Source organism: Thunnus maccoyii, chromosome 10, assembly GCF_910596095.1.
Source record: "Thunnus maccoyii chromosome 10, fThuMac1.1, whole genome shotgun sequence".
In the NCBI taxonomy this organism is placed as follows: Eukaryota; Metazoa; Chordata; class Actinopteri; order Scombriformes; family Scombridae; genus Thunnus; species Thunnus maccoyii.
The window spans coordinates 23,745,430-23,760,892 of record NC_056542.1 but is presented as its reverse complement, the minus strand read 5'-3'; the positions used below and the strand labels follow the sequence as shown (position 1 = coordinate 23,760,892).

Below are 15,463 nucleotides of genomic sequence, written 5' to 3'. Positions count from 1 at the left end.
ATTTTTTGTTTATATACTGTATATTTACACTGGCTGTACATCAGTTACACCAGGCGCTGTGTATGAAGCACTTCAGCCTTCCCACATTGTCAATTTGCTGAATGAGCTCAGACACACACCTGACATCTAAGGGACCTGGAATGACTGCAGAACAATTTTTGTCGGTGGAATTGTAAGCAAGTTCCTCTTCTAAAATAAACTTCAAGGTCCACTTAATAACAACGTGTGACAGGTGACTGCACACAGCCGAGCTATTGATAGCATGCTGCACAGCTTCTATCGAAGGCTTCAAAAAAAAACAAAAGCGTTATTTTTGAATGTAGCATGACAGAGCGTGTTGACTGTCGTACTAAATACAGAATATGTAGTTTTTGATGTGGCGTGCGGAGTAGATGCGACATTCTCTCAGGTGCCAAGAAAAATCACATTTTATTCATGCAGTTGAAACAAAACATACTGTTTCTCAAGCTCCCTTTTTTTTTTTTTTTTCCTTCTAGGTTTCAGCTGAGCCTGAGGGTGGCAGCTATGTGTTCCAAGGCTTTATACAGGGTAAAGACTATGGACAGTTTGGACTACAAAGAATTGGTATGTGTCTTTTTTAATACAGTATGTCCCATTGACATTCATCGCTACTCTTCATCTTCCATTTTAAGATTTACATAAAATAAGATAAAACAAAGATATTTCTTTTTTTTTCTATCATGGCAAATCCAGTATATATAACAACATAATGCAAGTGTGGAAATATCATCTGGTTGTGTGATTTGTGCAAACAAATTTTCCATTTCCTTCAGTGTGAATAAAGCATTAACACTCACTTTGAGGTACCCTACTTTCACATGAATACATTTTACAAGAAGACTGAGAATGTAATGAGGGTGTTATTTCAAACTGTGCTTTTTAAAATACAAAACTGGACTCAAAAGAAGTCTTACATTTCTTTCTGGTAGCACCTTCCTATTACACTGACAATAGTATGTCTTCATAAGCCCGAACACTCAATTTATATTCCAGTTTGAAAACATTTAACGACGATAAAGCGGCTTTATATTCGCTCTGTATTGAAAGCATACACGCGTACTGTATGTAGTGAATTGCCCCTGATACCAGCTGTCAGACACCTATTGCTACAGCCGCGCAGCACAAAGTAGATTATCCCCCTCCACATCATCCTCCATCCATCATCCTTCATTTCTTCTCGCTCGGTATTTCTGTTGTCATCATCTCATGATTGTCTTCAACAAGATTATCACAGTCACAGTGATCTTTATCAATATGATCATTATGGTCGTCGTCTTTATCAACCGGCTGACGCGTCTCCTGCTTGTCGTCATCTTGATCATCTTCGTTATCATCATCATCATCATCATCGTCATCATCATCACCACCATCACCAGCAGATGATACGTATCTTTCTATTATTCCATTTTGTTTCTTCACAGTGTTTATTGTATTTTGTGCCTTTTTGTTAATGTAAATATTTTAAATGTACATCAAATTCATTGTACTCTATATTATCTATTTTACATATTCTCTGGGTAAATAAGATGTTTTTCTTCTTGCAGGGTTGAGTGTGAGAGAGAATGTCACAATCACTGACCCTGAAACCAACGGCTCCACCAACAGCAGTTCTGTTGCTGTCGCTATCCTCGTGCCTTTCTTTGCCCTCATCTTTGCAGGCCTGGGTTTTTATCTCTACAAACAGCGGTATGTGGTCTATCCTGGTGTTTTCCATACTAGGTTGGAACCTGAATTAAGTTGCTAGCGTAGTCTATATCTGTTGGGTTTCCATATGTTAAAGGAGGTAGTAAGTTTTCATGAATTTGTGTCTTAGACTGAGTTTTAAAGTTTCAGATCTGATATTGAAAAAGGATTCTTGTACAGTAGATGTTTGTTAGAAAATGCACATAAAGATGAGGTAGATAGTACACTGTGGCCCACTTCCACAGCCTGCTTTATTGCAGTGTGGTTCTCCACTGGATACAATAGCTTTCTGTATGAGGCTTCAAAGCATGATGCAATATTTGTCAATGTGTTGCTGTTCAAACCGCATTACACAGCAGCATGCATCAGGTATTTTAAATAAGAACAACTTCAATGAAATATGTAATGTACTGTACCGTATGTCCATATCTGTGTGTACTGTAATGTATGTGGTTGTTGGTGGACGGATTTTATCTTAATTTAAACAAGCGTTTATGTACTGTATTAATATATACACACAGAGTCTGTGACATGCAAATTTTGCACTCGTTATGTTAGTTACCAGTGACTTGGCATAGAGCTCCTCTGACTGCTCTTTTCAACAATATGACTATATTATAACAAATGACCATTCAGCCTCATTTACCTACTGCAGCTGTCCACACCAAGATAATGGAAACATGTTTATTGGTTTGTGACATTGACTGTATATAAATATGACCGTTATGACAACTCTCCTAAAGTGAAGCCAAAATATCTCGATCGCCTCCTGGTGACTGACTGCAGTATAGGCCATAAGTCCCGCCCCCTCCATATTAGCGGATGGGACATGAGCCAAACTAAAAAATCAACGTACACATCAAATAGATTTTGCGCAAAGACAGTTTCTGTCATTTTAGTTAGTTTTTTCTGATAAGTTTAAACTTATCAGACTCGACTGCGCAGACTCTGGCCCCAAATGACGTCACACAAGCAAGATGGCAGCTCCCGTGGTGACGCGTTGTCCATATTTATACTCGGTCTACATGGTTTGGAAGGAGGGAAGATAATTGGGATTTTATCTCTCAACTAATATGCAACCTCTTTTTTCCCCAGGAAAACAGATAAAGCGCAGTACACAGGATGTTCTGTCCATGAGAACAACAATGGACAAGCCACTTTTGAGAATCCCATGTACAACACAAACACAAAAGCTGCTGAGGGGAAAGTCGTCCGCTTCGACCCCAATCTCAACACCATTTGCACCATGGTTTGATGTCTGCTGAATATGAGAGAAAGACAGAAGGAGAGAGAGGAAATACAACTTCTCCTTGTTTGCTTAACATGAAAATATATAGACATATTTATACTTTACCTGTTTCTGATGATGTACAACAAAGACACAGAATTGCTCAGAAACATAAAGCACACTTTCAGCAACACTTAATGGCAGTTGCAGTTGATCACGTAGAGAAGGTAAAAGATTAAACAGAGACGAGGAGGAGGTCCCACACCTTTTCAGATCTTCCCGTAGTTCGGTGAAGAGAAGTGTTCTTTACACTCTGTGAGTGTTGGCTTTATGAATAAAAGAGCCTCTGGCATATAGATAAAATAGAGTATTTTATGCTCTGTAGAATAAATATAAGGGGGTTACTTCACAATGCCAAATGGAAAAAATTTAACTTTTTCTTTTCAAGTAAACAGCCCAAATCTAGACCGTTTTTGTTTTTTTTGTCTTAGTCTCGCATTCATCCTGATGAGGGTTATTTTCTCTTATGGAGATGAGGAGTCTCTCAACTGTGAGTTGATCAGTGTAATCTTTAGAGTCTATTTTCCAAGCAGTGGGGTGTGTGAAAGGAGATGAGGATATTAAAAAAAAAAAAAAAAAAAAAGGAGCCACCTGTCTTTCGGTGCTGTAGTCCTTTCAGAGTTACAGTACATGGTCAATTATACCTCTTAATTGGATGGTACCTCCTACTGACAAAATATACGGCCGTGGATTTAATTATTGAAGTGCAGTACACTTTTTCGAGTGCCATTGGGGATGCTAGGGCTTTTATTGTTACTGTGCAGGTTCTCTGACAACAATTTACTTCATGAGAGATATAGTTATTATTAGGGTTTATTATCAAGTTGTGTGCTATGAATTTGTTTTTGACAGAGATGTTCTTGTCTTTAAATATGAGAATTTAAATTGCTGACTAGTCTGCGAGTCTAGTCGAGTGATAATGTACTTTTCAGTGTATTTGTCATGTGGGACTGTACTTCATCCATCTATTTAACTGTCGTTAAGTTATTGAAATACTTCTGAAAACTGATTTATTTTAGGTGATTTTTTTATTACGATTATTTTTTCAGCTGTTTGTGTCCCAAATAAACCAAATTTGGAGTCAATTAACCCCTGCCTCGAGTCTGTATATGTCAAGCATCTCAAAGTAGGAGTTCCTTGCTTAATTATTTTAGGTCTTATTGGGTGACAAGGTTGAGAAAACCTACAGTGCACAGTACCTACAGCTGGCCAGGTTTCCCAGAAGTTTATTTAAGCCTGGATGTCTGTAAATCAAAGTGCAAAGATGTATAAAGTCAGTCAGTATGAGGTCGGATGAAGTTTGTGGTCTTGTTTTATGTTAATGAAGATTTTGTCTGCCTTACTTTAGAGTAATTCCAAGACAAAACAAGTGCAACTTCCACATCATCTCCAGTTTTTCATAATCTGAGCAGTGTTTGTCGTTCTATAATTCTTTTGGGAAACTGTGCCTTAGTCAGAAAATTCTTCAACACTCAACTCTCTCCTACTCTCACTCCTACTCTGAGACACTTGATGAATACAAGGCCTTGGCCTATTTTATTGATACCCACTGATACAAATAATTATTTAAAAGTCTTACTGAACCATCAGCTTCTGCCAACAAATGTACAGTATACATGAAAAAAATTTGCACATTTAAACACAAGCCACCATCACTATTGTACCATCATCTCGGTCCATCCATCTATGGTTTAAAAATGAAAAAATCAATTTGACTCTGCCATCACATTTCTACATCATTGCAGTGCCTTGAATACTGTATGGGCATATGTTTTTAAGGGAGACATAACATTTATTGCATTAGTGAACCTGTACATCGGTGTAATTTATCTGCACAGTTTGCAATGATTTAGCTGAGTGATGTCAGCTCTAATGGTTTATCTAAGAAGAGGTGTGTTTGAAAAGCAGCTCATAGTTTCATACCTGTGCATGGCAAAAAGTGATCCGGTATAGCAATTGCTGCTATAGTACTTTGTACCATTATGTTGATTCCTGTCATTGCTGTTACATTTTGTACATTTATACAGTTTTGATACTTGATGGCATTCTTTGGCAAGATGTCTTGTGTTATCAATATGTAATATATTTTGCGAGTTCATATTTCTAATGGATGAGGATTGAAAATGCATCTGGTGAAAACAGTATACGGCAAGTCAGACTCGAGTAGAGTAGAATGCTTTTAAATGTACCACACAATTGTTATCCCATTCAAAATCCATGTATATGAATATGTACATATGACAAAACTTTTGTAAAGAGATTTATTTTTTATGCAAATAAAGCATTTGTAAGTTATTGAATATGTTGTGTAAAATTTCACATGTAAATGTCATGTAAGATCAAAAATGTTTTGTATTTTTTCTTTATCAGCAATGTATAAATCCTTAATTTATATATAAAATATGAAATAATGAATTTCAATGTCGCTATTCTCTTTCATTGGTAGAGATGTATATGCTGTGTGATGTCTTTGTTTAGCCTCAGCAGTGAAACTCTCCACTCTGCGACGGTGTTGCAATTAAGAAAAGTTTTTGCAGCACACATAGTAGAGAGCTGAATTTTTTATTATTCAGTCTGCTACCTCTCTGTGTTGCTTCTCTACAGATTTTTTTAATGAGTTTTCCACTTGCTGACCACTGCTTAGTTTAGCCAAAATAAGCACTGATATTATCTCTGTCCAAGGGACACTGCTGGTCTTAAAAGAACACCTGTTGCAATCCATTGTAGCCAATAATCCTTGTTAACAGTAACACCTAGTGTGAGCAGAAATTCAGTCTCAGCCTTTTCAACACATATTCAAAGGTTTTACCTCCCATCACACACATCTGTGCACATTCAAGAGCAATCAAACCTCAGCATTAGCTACTCTGAGCCTTCCTTTTCTCTGATGTGATCTAATTCTCATTTACTCTTCCTCTCTCTGACACCAACAGTAGTTACAAATAGCTGACATTTACTCTAGAAAAGGAGCTGTGGGACAGAATGGAATGACATTTGGATGTACTTTACTTAGCATGTACATATCTTACAGGTACAATAAATTCTTCAAAGAAATGAAACATGGAGAAATATTACCCTGATTTTATATAAATAGCAGCATTTATCATGGCATATTATCTACAGTATTTGTGTATATGGGTACCTGCCACAGACTTGGCAACAGAAGGAAGCGACAGTTTGTCAGGATATTATGAAACAGACTAAGATGAAGCTAATTGCAGCAATCAGAGTAGAGATGATCATCAGGGGAGTGTGACACACATCACAGAGCACTCAATAAAAATTTTTAAAAAAATATGAACAAGCCCCATAAAAATCAAACAACATGCACTTGACTGGCAGGAACTTGTTTGATTTCAGACTCAGGTTAAGCATATACTTTAAAGTCTAAGCCTGGGATTTGTATATGGATTAGAAATATTTGCCAGAAGGATTTTCCATTGAAGTTACTTCGAAGCTTCATCAAGTAGATTTTACCTCAAGGGTGATGATGTAAAATAAGCTGATGCTAGGCTGAGATGTCAAATATGCTCAGGGTGTTTGTTCTGCTCTGTGTAATACAACTAATAGCACCACGCTCTAAACACTGACTTGACCCCCTGTTTGCTCTTAGAGCAGCATAGCTTCATTAGGGCTCTGGTTTCTGTGTCAGAGAATCCCCCGAGGAACTTGCCTGGTGTTCTGCAGAAGGGCTTCTGAAGCAGTTTGCACCATGTCATCCTACAAATGCTCAGTTGAGATCTGGTGACTGAGCAGGTTAGTGCAGTAAGCTGATTTCACTGTCCTGTTCATGAAGGCATTTGTGGTCTTGTGGCGTGGGCATGTGCCTGCTGGAGAAAATCAATTTGCAGAGGTGCATGCACGGGTACAATGAAGGGATGTTCCTGGCTGCCTCTGATGTTCAGATACCCTGTGGCGTTCCTCCACTTTCATCAAGGGGCTGAATGTGTACCGTGAAATCACACCCCACAACATCGCCAGCCAGCAGTATTGACACATTGCATGATAGATGGAAGCACTTGCAGTTTTGTACACAACACCAGCGCTTCCTTCACGAACATAAAACAACAGGAAGTTTTATTGATCTGAATGAGCATTGTTGATAGAATCCTCTAGCAGGACGAGTTTTCCAACATTGCGCAGGGAAGCAAAAGTCAGTGAAGTTGGTTTTCTTCCCTTGCATGTGCCAAAACATAATGAGTTGTGTGTGCTTTCATGGATCTTTTGGTTCTAATGTGCTGGATTGTCAGTTGACTAACTAGCCTCTCCCTTACTGCATATTTCAGTCTTTCACTAATGAGCCATTTTCAACCACTCTGCTCTCATTGGCCAGATGTCCTCAGGGTGGTTGAATGTTGGAAAGATGGAAAGCTGCAGAGAAAGGCAAACCCCTAGGAAATATCATTTACTGACACACTTAAATGCATGTTAAGCTATCTGAATGTCATGTCTTAATCATTTCAGGGCTAAAATAACTCTATATTTTAAATTACTCCTCCAAGCATTGTCATCTACATCTTTATTTGTCTAAAGAAAACCAAACAAACCATTTAAGAGTACAAGTTCCTAATGATTCGTGCACAAAGTAGCGGCATTTTCACTGCACATAACAATGAAAATCATGTAAAGGTTATGTCTTGGAAAATAGACTGGGTTTTAATATGCTGTGGAACACTTTCTGAGAGCAGGACCTAGAAGAGTTATATGGTTTAATATACTCTTTTTAATCTTTAACTGAATGAATAATGTAAATTCCTCCATAACCATTTCAGCAAAATAAATTTTTAACCCACGGTTAAATCACATGGGCATTGGGAAATAGCCTTCAGTAGATCGAGGAAGTCTGCAGTTGATATGAATTGAAGGATGTTAAACTGAGGTCAATGAGCACCATCAACACTATCTATCATGAGAGCAACTGAGGGGACAGAGGTGCGTGTGTCTGAGACAAGATCACTGTCATTGATCCTGTGCACAAGGGGGGATTTTGAAGATTCCTGCAAAGTGATTCATTATCAGGCAGCTCTCATCAGAAAGCATGAGCAGGATTCATAATATAACATGATGTTCCCAGTCGGTCCCTGAGATTGCTTGGATAACATGCATAATGAGAATAATGTTAAGGTCGAAAAATGTGCGTGGTTATGTGTTGCTAGAGTTCTTTCTAAGCTGTTACTCTGTGGAATAGTTGAAAACAGCATTCACTTTCTTTCTGAGAGTTAGATGAGAAGATAATACCACCCTATCATCTATTTTTTATCGTTCCTGTGAGGTTGCCAGGCAACCAGCAGAGACTCCAGGAAGTTACTGCATCCGGGAAAGAAATAATAGAAATAACCCCCTGTAAAATCACAGCTTGTCATTACACTTAGGTTTTTTGTTTTTAACAGCATACAGTGCACTTTAGAGGTACTGGTTGGCTGATTTTTTTTCCTTCAGACAGAATCAACTAGCTGTTTCCCCCTGCTTTCAGTCCATATGCTAAGCTAAGCTAACCAGATGTTAGCCATAACTTCATATTTAACAGAGATATGAGAGTGGCATGATCTTCTCATGTTTTTTTGTTTGTTTGTCTGTTTTTGGTTTGTTTTTGTGATTTGTAATTTTTATCACTTTGAAGGAAGCACATTAGGTCCGATGTGAAATAAGCGGTTACACACAACAGATTCTTTTACAACAGTATATTTATATCTAGAGTATTTGTAAATTAAAACTATCATTTCTGGAGACAGACATTACTGTCTGAGAGGAGTTTACAGAATTTATATTATTTGAGGTTGAAAGTTCAAATAAATCAGACAAATCAGAAGAGGATCTGAAATTATAGAGGGAAAAATCATTGGTCTCCAACCATCACTTCATGACAGACTGTGATAAAATAGGTGGGTACCTGCCGCAGACTTGGCAACAGAAGGCGGCGACGGTTTGTCAGGATATTATGAAACAGACTAAGATGAAGCTAATTGCAGCAATCAGAGTAGAGATGATCATCAAGGGAGTGTGACAGATATCACTGAGCGCTCAATAAAAATAAAACTATGAACAAGCTGCATAAAAATCAAACACATATATATGTGTGTGTGTGTGTGTGTGTGTGTGTGTGTGTGCGTGTTTATACATACACACACATGCACACATAGAAGTAAGGGGGAAAAAAGGAAAATTAGATCATTAGATTAGATTAGATTAGATTAGATTCTCAATTAGGGTATCTCCCATAATATCAAACTATTACTTCAATTTAGATAAATTAATATGTACAAATCTTATGAATTAGATCTGCATTATCCCTGAAAATAGACACAGTGTGCATGTCACAACCCCCACACTGTCAATACAAATAGCATTTTAATGTGTTGCATACATCAACCATTGCAACTCAACATGCAGTAATCACTGTCTCATGCTATGTACATATCAATCGGAAACAATTACTATTATGAATATACTTTCTGAGAGGTTTTTTATAGTGCTGTGGAGACACATGGAATCACATGATTGCCACATACATATACTTATTGATGATACACGTGATGTTCTGCCATAAATAATGTCAAAACTTGGAGAGGTTGACAGCTCTAGGTTAAATGCTTGATCAGACAATAACACATGCTAACGATGTGTTTCAAACAATAGCTCATTTGATATTCAGGCTTTGAACCACATTGTAAAAACACTGGGGGGAAAAAAATAAAAATGCCACCTGCTCATGGCTCTTGATCCACCCTTTCCTTGACATGCAGATCAGAGAATACCTAGGAGAGGAATTACAAAAGCCTGCCTTGAGCCAGACCCATATGACCTTGATGTACTGTACCAACCCCCAGTGCGAACACTAAAGCTCTTCTTGACACATGACAACTTCGATCCAGTTGCTCACAGGGTGTCCAACTTAATAGCCCCCCTGTCTTCAGTAATTAATTGTGGAAATCTTCTAAATTAGCTTCTAATGCCTTTTGACACTGAAGGAAGCACATTAGGTCCGATGTGAAATAAGCGGTTACACACAACAGATTCTTTTATGTTCTTTGAAAAAGATGCTTTTGACCAGCCAATCGCATCTGTCACATACGGCAGTCAGCACAACAGAAAATCACTTCTCCCACAAGGAAAATCCTTAAGACATCAAATTTAAGCCGGCAATGTACGCTGTTGTATGGAGGATGAGCTTTACGAAGGACATGAGTGCAGTTATAAAAACACACAGTGCATTATTGTAATTTCATCAGCTCTCAAAGCCTCAATCACAACAGTCATAAAGAACTCCTACGCTGCCCAAAATTCCCCTCAGGAAAATCCAGAGAAAAGAAACCCCACAACAGAACAGAGAAGCCTGCTTTTGATCAGTCCAGCTTGTGTGTGAGTAATTGGGCTTCATAATTGAAACAGCACATGTAATATTTTATTCAGGGGGAGCAGAACAGCTGAACAGCATTTCTGCTCTCCCTTTGTTTTGTTCTCTTTCTGTTTCTGACTATTTTCTTAATACAGTAGCAAACAAACCAAACACATGTCTCACTGGCTTTATACACAACAGTTTTATTGAAGGGCAGTTCAAATAGTACACCAAGAAGCACTTAGGATATATTAATTTTTGTTTTGCGTAAAATATTACTGGGAGCTTGGGGTTTATTGCGGTGTCCAGTGCTACACTTGTGCAGTACATACAGTTTTACTGTTTTTATTTAGAAATCAATAATATTTCAGCAAATACAATAAAAAATACCCTTCACATTTATTCTAACACGTGACAGACTAAACCAGTGAGTCATTCCCCCATGTTTTGTCTGTCTTGTCAATCTTAAGAAAGTGATGGCGCCTCTGCACCCTGATCAGAATATTTATACTGCAACATTTAGAGTAAAAAAGCTGGGAGTTATGAGTTATGAATTAATATGTGACATTTCATCATGTCAATGAAATGTTTGGGCATGATATACACCCTCTCAGTTAAGGGCTGTGTTATAAATCACAGGATGCTGACATTTTGGATTTGTTATCATGCATGCTCTGCAGGAAGTGGAGCTCATTTCAGAAAAAAACTGAAGGGGAGGGGAAAGGGTGCCACATATGATGCTATCTAAGCATATGATTGAGCACATTTTTCCTGTGAGGAATATTCACATGGTCCTCTGCTGATGTTAATGTGGCACAGTGGTGCCTGCAGCGCCTTCTCAAAGAGGACGGCTTAAGTTGTCCGTTAGACAGTACACAGAGAGACTGTGTGCTGTGCATGGCATGGATTTGTGTCAGCTAAGTGGCAGGTATAAGCACAGCTTTATCTATGCATTTAGTTTGTTTGTCTTTTCCCCCTTTAGTTCCATTTAGTGTTTGGTGATAAACTGTGAGGCTAACTATGCTTCAGTGGGAGTAAAAGCACCACAAGTGGTGTGAGTAGCTATTAAGGAGTGCAGTGCAATTTTGATGTCAAGGATCGCTAGATGTGTGAGTTTTAGACGCCATCCTGCTCAGTCCGGGTCAAAAACACACAAAAAAGCTGCATTCTGTGATTCAAGAAGACCCCAGTTTACAATCTTTTTGTGGATAATTTGGCAGATTTGATTCATAAGTAGATAAATCCAAATCACTCAAGCAGTAAAAGTGAACTTGGAGCACTTTTTCATTCTGGCCGCCTACTGTACATAATTGCTGTGTATAAATTTGCTTGTATGGAACAAATTGCATGAAGTGGGAAGTGTGGGGGTGGCTACATTCTCTTCAGATGTCAGTGACTGTTTGATGAATGACCCAAAGTGTCCCTACAGTCTGCTGCCACTTGTGTTTGGCTCTTTGCTGAATTTTGTTTAATCGTCTCCTCGGACCAGAGGAACATTGTATGAACATGTTATCTCCTTCCAATCTAATTTAAATGAAGGTGCCAAGTATTGACTTATGGCAGTCCTTTAAATCCTGCACAAGGACAATGGATTCCTCTTGACTCATACTTTTGTCTCTTTCTGCTTCAAACTCACAAAAGTCACAAAATGATCAGAGCACCACTGCAACTCATGGTTTTTAAAGGTAATAATGATTTGATTAACTATGACTGATCTTAGTCCAATTTGTCCATTCCCTGCTTATAATCATGTGGCATGCCTCTAGCCACAAAATTTCCCAGACTCAGTTGTCATTCCTGAGCTTTGTGTCACTGTCTCAGTTTTTCATCATTATTTGTTGATTTGCATAATTGAAACCCCATGATGTAAGGTTACTTGATTTTAAAGTCAAAGTCATAGTCAGTATTCACACAGTTTCTTTTATCTGATAAGTTCTAATACAGTACAACCTTTAGTTGCTGCTTATAAATGGAAAGAGTTGCATAGTGTAGCATGTATGAAAGTGATATGATATTCTACAATATAGATGAAATGTATGGTAAAAATGCCTTTGACAACAAATATATCAGCACATATGTAAAGTGTTTGCTGAAAATGCTATGGGAATATGAAGAAACCAGGTGTGTTCATGTGTGCCGTAAAAACTATACACTTTCCAGCATTCACCTCACAGATGCAGACAAGAATGTCGATTTGAATATGTGTATTTTGTAGCTGTTCTCATACTATAACTAATAAGAGGCCATTTAGCGTACTGGAAAATTAATGTGAATTGTTTCATCTTCTGTCTCACCCTGGAGGTAGCGCCTTGTACATAAAAGGAAAAACAGAATATTTCCAAAAACAGAAATCTAAAATACCTTCCAGTATTTTTCACTCAGGCTCTGCAGGTGCTCTGCTTTTGTTCCCTCACAGTTGGCATATAGCTGTTTGTACAAAATAATATCTAAAGTCGCTCAATAGCTGCACTGGCCTTCATCCTCTGCCCTGCTGCAGACCAGCGTTGTCCTTTATGCTGCCTGTCTTCCCTGTCTTGTTGCTGCCGGGCAGGTTGCCATGGAGTTTACTGTGGATATTCATTGTCTCAAGAGGATGATTTCCAACCACCTAATATTTTGTGATACCATTCGGTCAAAATTCCTCTGCTACCATTATGACATTTTGGTCCATGGCACAGTGACTTAAAAACAGATTTCCATGAAAATTGCTGAGGATATTCGAGGTCCTCAGAGGATGAACACTAATGTTCTTTTGGTGACTCATTGACCTTTCCTCTATCGCCACCATCAGGATTACATTTCAACACTCAACACTGATATATCATATTATTTTTCTGCTCATTTTTTTACACAGTAAAGAAAAAATGATGCATACTTATTTTTAAATTGGTACACACAGTATCTCTGCAACATCAAAGAGAGTTATTCCATGTTAAAGCTTCTCAGTCAGCTACAATGTCACACAATTTCAGTAGTCATTGGCAGTCAGAGTTAGATTCATATAAGTAAAACTTTGAGTGCAGTGGCAAGGTGTAAAAATAAAGTGCTGGGCCAATGCCCATAGTAACGATGCCGCAATGTTTGGCATCATTGCTTGGATCATTAGAAAACATTGGCTCAAATCAAGCAATCTAGCTACCAGTTTACCAATGTGTGAGCAAGTGTTGTTTCAATGCAAAACCCAAAACTGGTCCAGGACTTTTTCCCCTGCATGAAATGAGAAATGATCCAACTTCCATATTTGAAATTATTAACCAAGCAGACTGTGTCATAAAGCCGAGAAAGGAACAGTCTGGTATTTGACCACTGGATGATGGAAGCAGTGGTTCCTCCTGTCAGCCATAACAGCAGTGAAATGCCACTGTCAGTTATTGTTCTCTGGTTGTCATGGCTTATGTGCAATCCATTTTCTCTGTTTGAATACATTCTGTCAGGCAAGGAAAGACCCAAACTCAAATCTTCTCTGGCCAGTTTTTGACAGGGAGCATCTGACAGCAAATGGCTGCACAGCCTGGCTGCATCTGTCTACTGTCTTTCACAACGGCTTCATTTTCTTTACAGTAGTTTACAGTAACTTCACTCCTTATGTGTCTCTAGATCATCATACATTTTATCCTTTTATCCTACAGTTAACAGTGCAAACATTGCCTGATAGGTTTCTGCTCATACAGACATTAATTAACAGTACTGTATGTGAGAGAGAAATTGTGCTATTTGAGTCTGAATGACAACACCACAGCTGCCATCTATACAGCGATAGACATCAGTAAACAACTTCCATGTTAGTTGTCAATGCTGCAACTACATTAACAACTATCATATGTTAGGGAAAGTATTTTCCACTTTAGTAGGAATTCATGTCCTCATCCTTACACTCAACTTATGGTGACGCACTTTCCACATAAATCTCAGCATTATTAGGTATGTCTGCAGCAGGGATACATAAGGAGGAGGAGACTTTTCCATGATGGTGCTTGCTCTCGACCCTGAGGGATTTCATAGAGCTCCAGCCTATATTTGACCTGGCAGCATGTACCCAGCCTGTCAGACACTGCCATGGCTTTGAAGAAACTTTCCCTCAATCCTTTTGTGGCTTCATGACACTCCACTTCTGAATCAGCTCCAACATCCCAAATTCAGTATCCTAACATCATTAGAAAAGTGAGCTGTCAGAATATGTTCAGATCCATCTGCAACGGTCAGATCAGAAGTTACAGACTTAAATTTAACTGGCTAAGTTTTTGTAGTGAAACAATATTGACTTTTTTCATATTTTAGACAGAGAAATTAAGTCAGTACAAGCTATTTTTTTAGCAAGACAGGATGTCTTATTACAATTCAGTTAATTAACTGTTATTTTGAAGTCACGTTCCCTCATTTTAACAAACCTGTTTTTGCAGATCTAAACAAGGCACACACCAGGTTTAAATATTCTGAGATGAATTTGAGACTAGATGTCCATGATGCCTTAAAAAATGTCAACCTCAGTTTAGTGTCACTGGTGAAGGTTCTGGATGGATTTAAACCATTTGGTTTATTAAATCCTTATTGTTTTAACTGATATGTTTGTCAGTTGATACATTCATATGCAGCTCTCGAGAAATAAGTAATCAGCCTGTTCAGAACAGGCATGTTTTGAACGGGCACTGCACTAGTGATGCTTAACTGTGGGCCCCACCATGAACAATGTACACTTAGATATAAGTTGTCTTCACACTTTAAGGTTGTGTGTTTTGGTCCATGTGCCAGAGTAGCATTATTTAAAACTGAATCTGTAAGTTTGTTTATTTTGTCAAAAGTGATAGCAGACGTCCCCTTAATATTATTTTGAAGACAAATTGTTACAGAGCCACAGATGAAAATAATTCCATTATCCTGGACCATTTCAATAACTGTAGTTTAGGTATGTGTGCAACACAGTTGATGATCATCAATTAAGCTCGTTGAATATGTTTAGACAGAAGTATCTCAAAGATTATTTATAATTCAGTAATGGAGTGCTCATTGTAGACACAGCTAATGTAAACTCTGACTCTAATAAAGATAAATTCATCTGCAGTGTTTTGCTCTTTGCTACAGTGGTAATATATTAAATCAACTATGGATAACAGTCATTTATTCACTTAATTATGTCC

At 38.1% G+C, this 15,463-nt stretch overlaps 1 protein-coding gene across 7 annotated transcripts in view; it reads left to right on the top strand.

Annotated features, from left to right (window-relative positions):
* LOC121904871 (CUB and sushi domain-containing protein 3-like) overlaps nucleotides 1–15,463 on the top strand; it is a 235,399-nt gene that overhangs the window by 217,820 nt on the left and 2,116 nt on the right. For 5 of the 7 annotated variants that reach the window (XM_042422650.1, XM_042422651.1, XM_042422649.1 and 2 more), the window contains 3 exons: nucleotides 498–585; nucleotides 1,566–1,707; nucleotides 2,800–5,287. In XM_042422650.1, coding sequence (XP_042278584.1) covers nucleotides 498–585; nucleotides 1,566–1,707; nucleotides 2,800–2,959 — 390 coding nt within the window. In that variant the 3' untranslated portion in view covers nucleotides 2,960–5,287. Of the gene's footprint in view, nucleotides 1–497; nucleotides 586–1,400; nucleotides 1,709–2,799; nucleotides 5,288–15,463 lie in introns of those variants that run through there. The other 2 variants (XM_042422652.1, XM_042422653.1) reach the window with 2 other exon arrangements.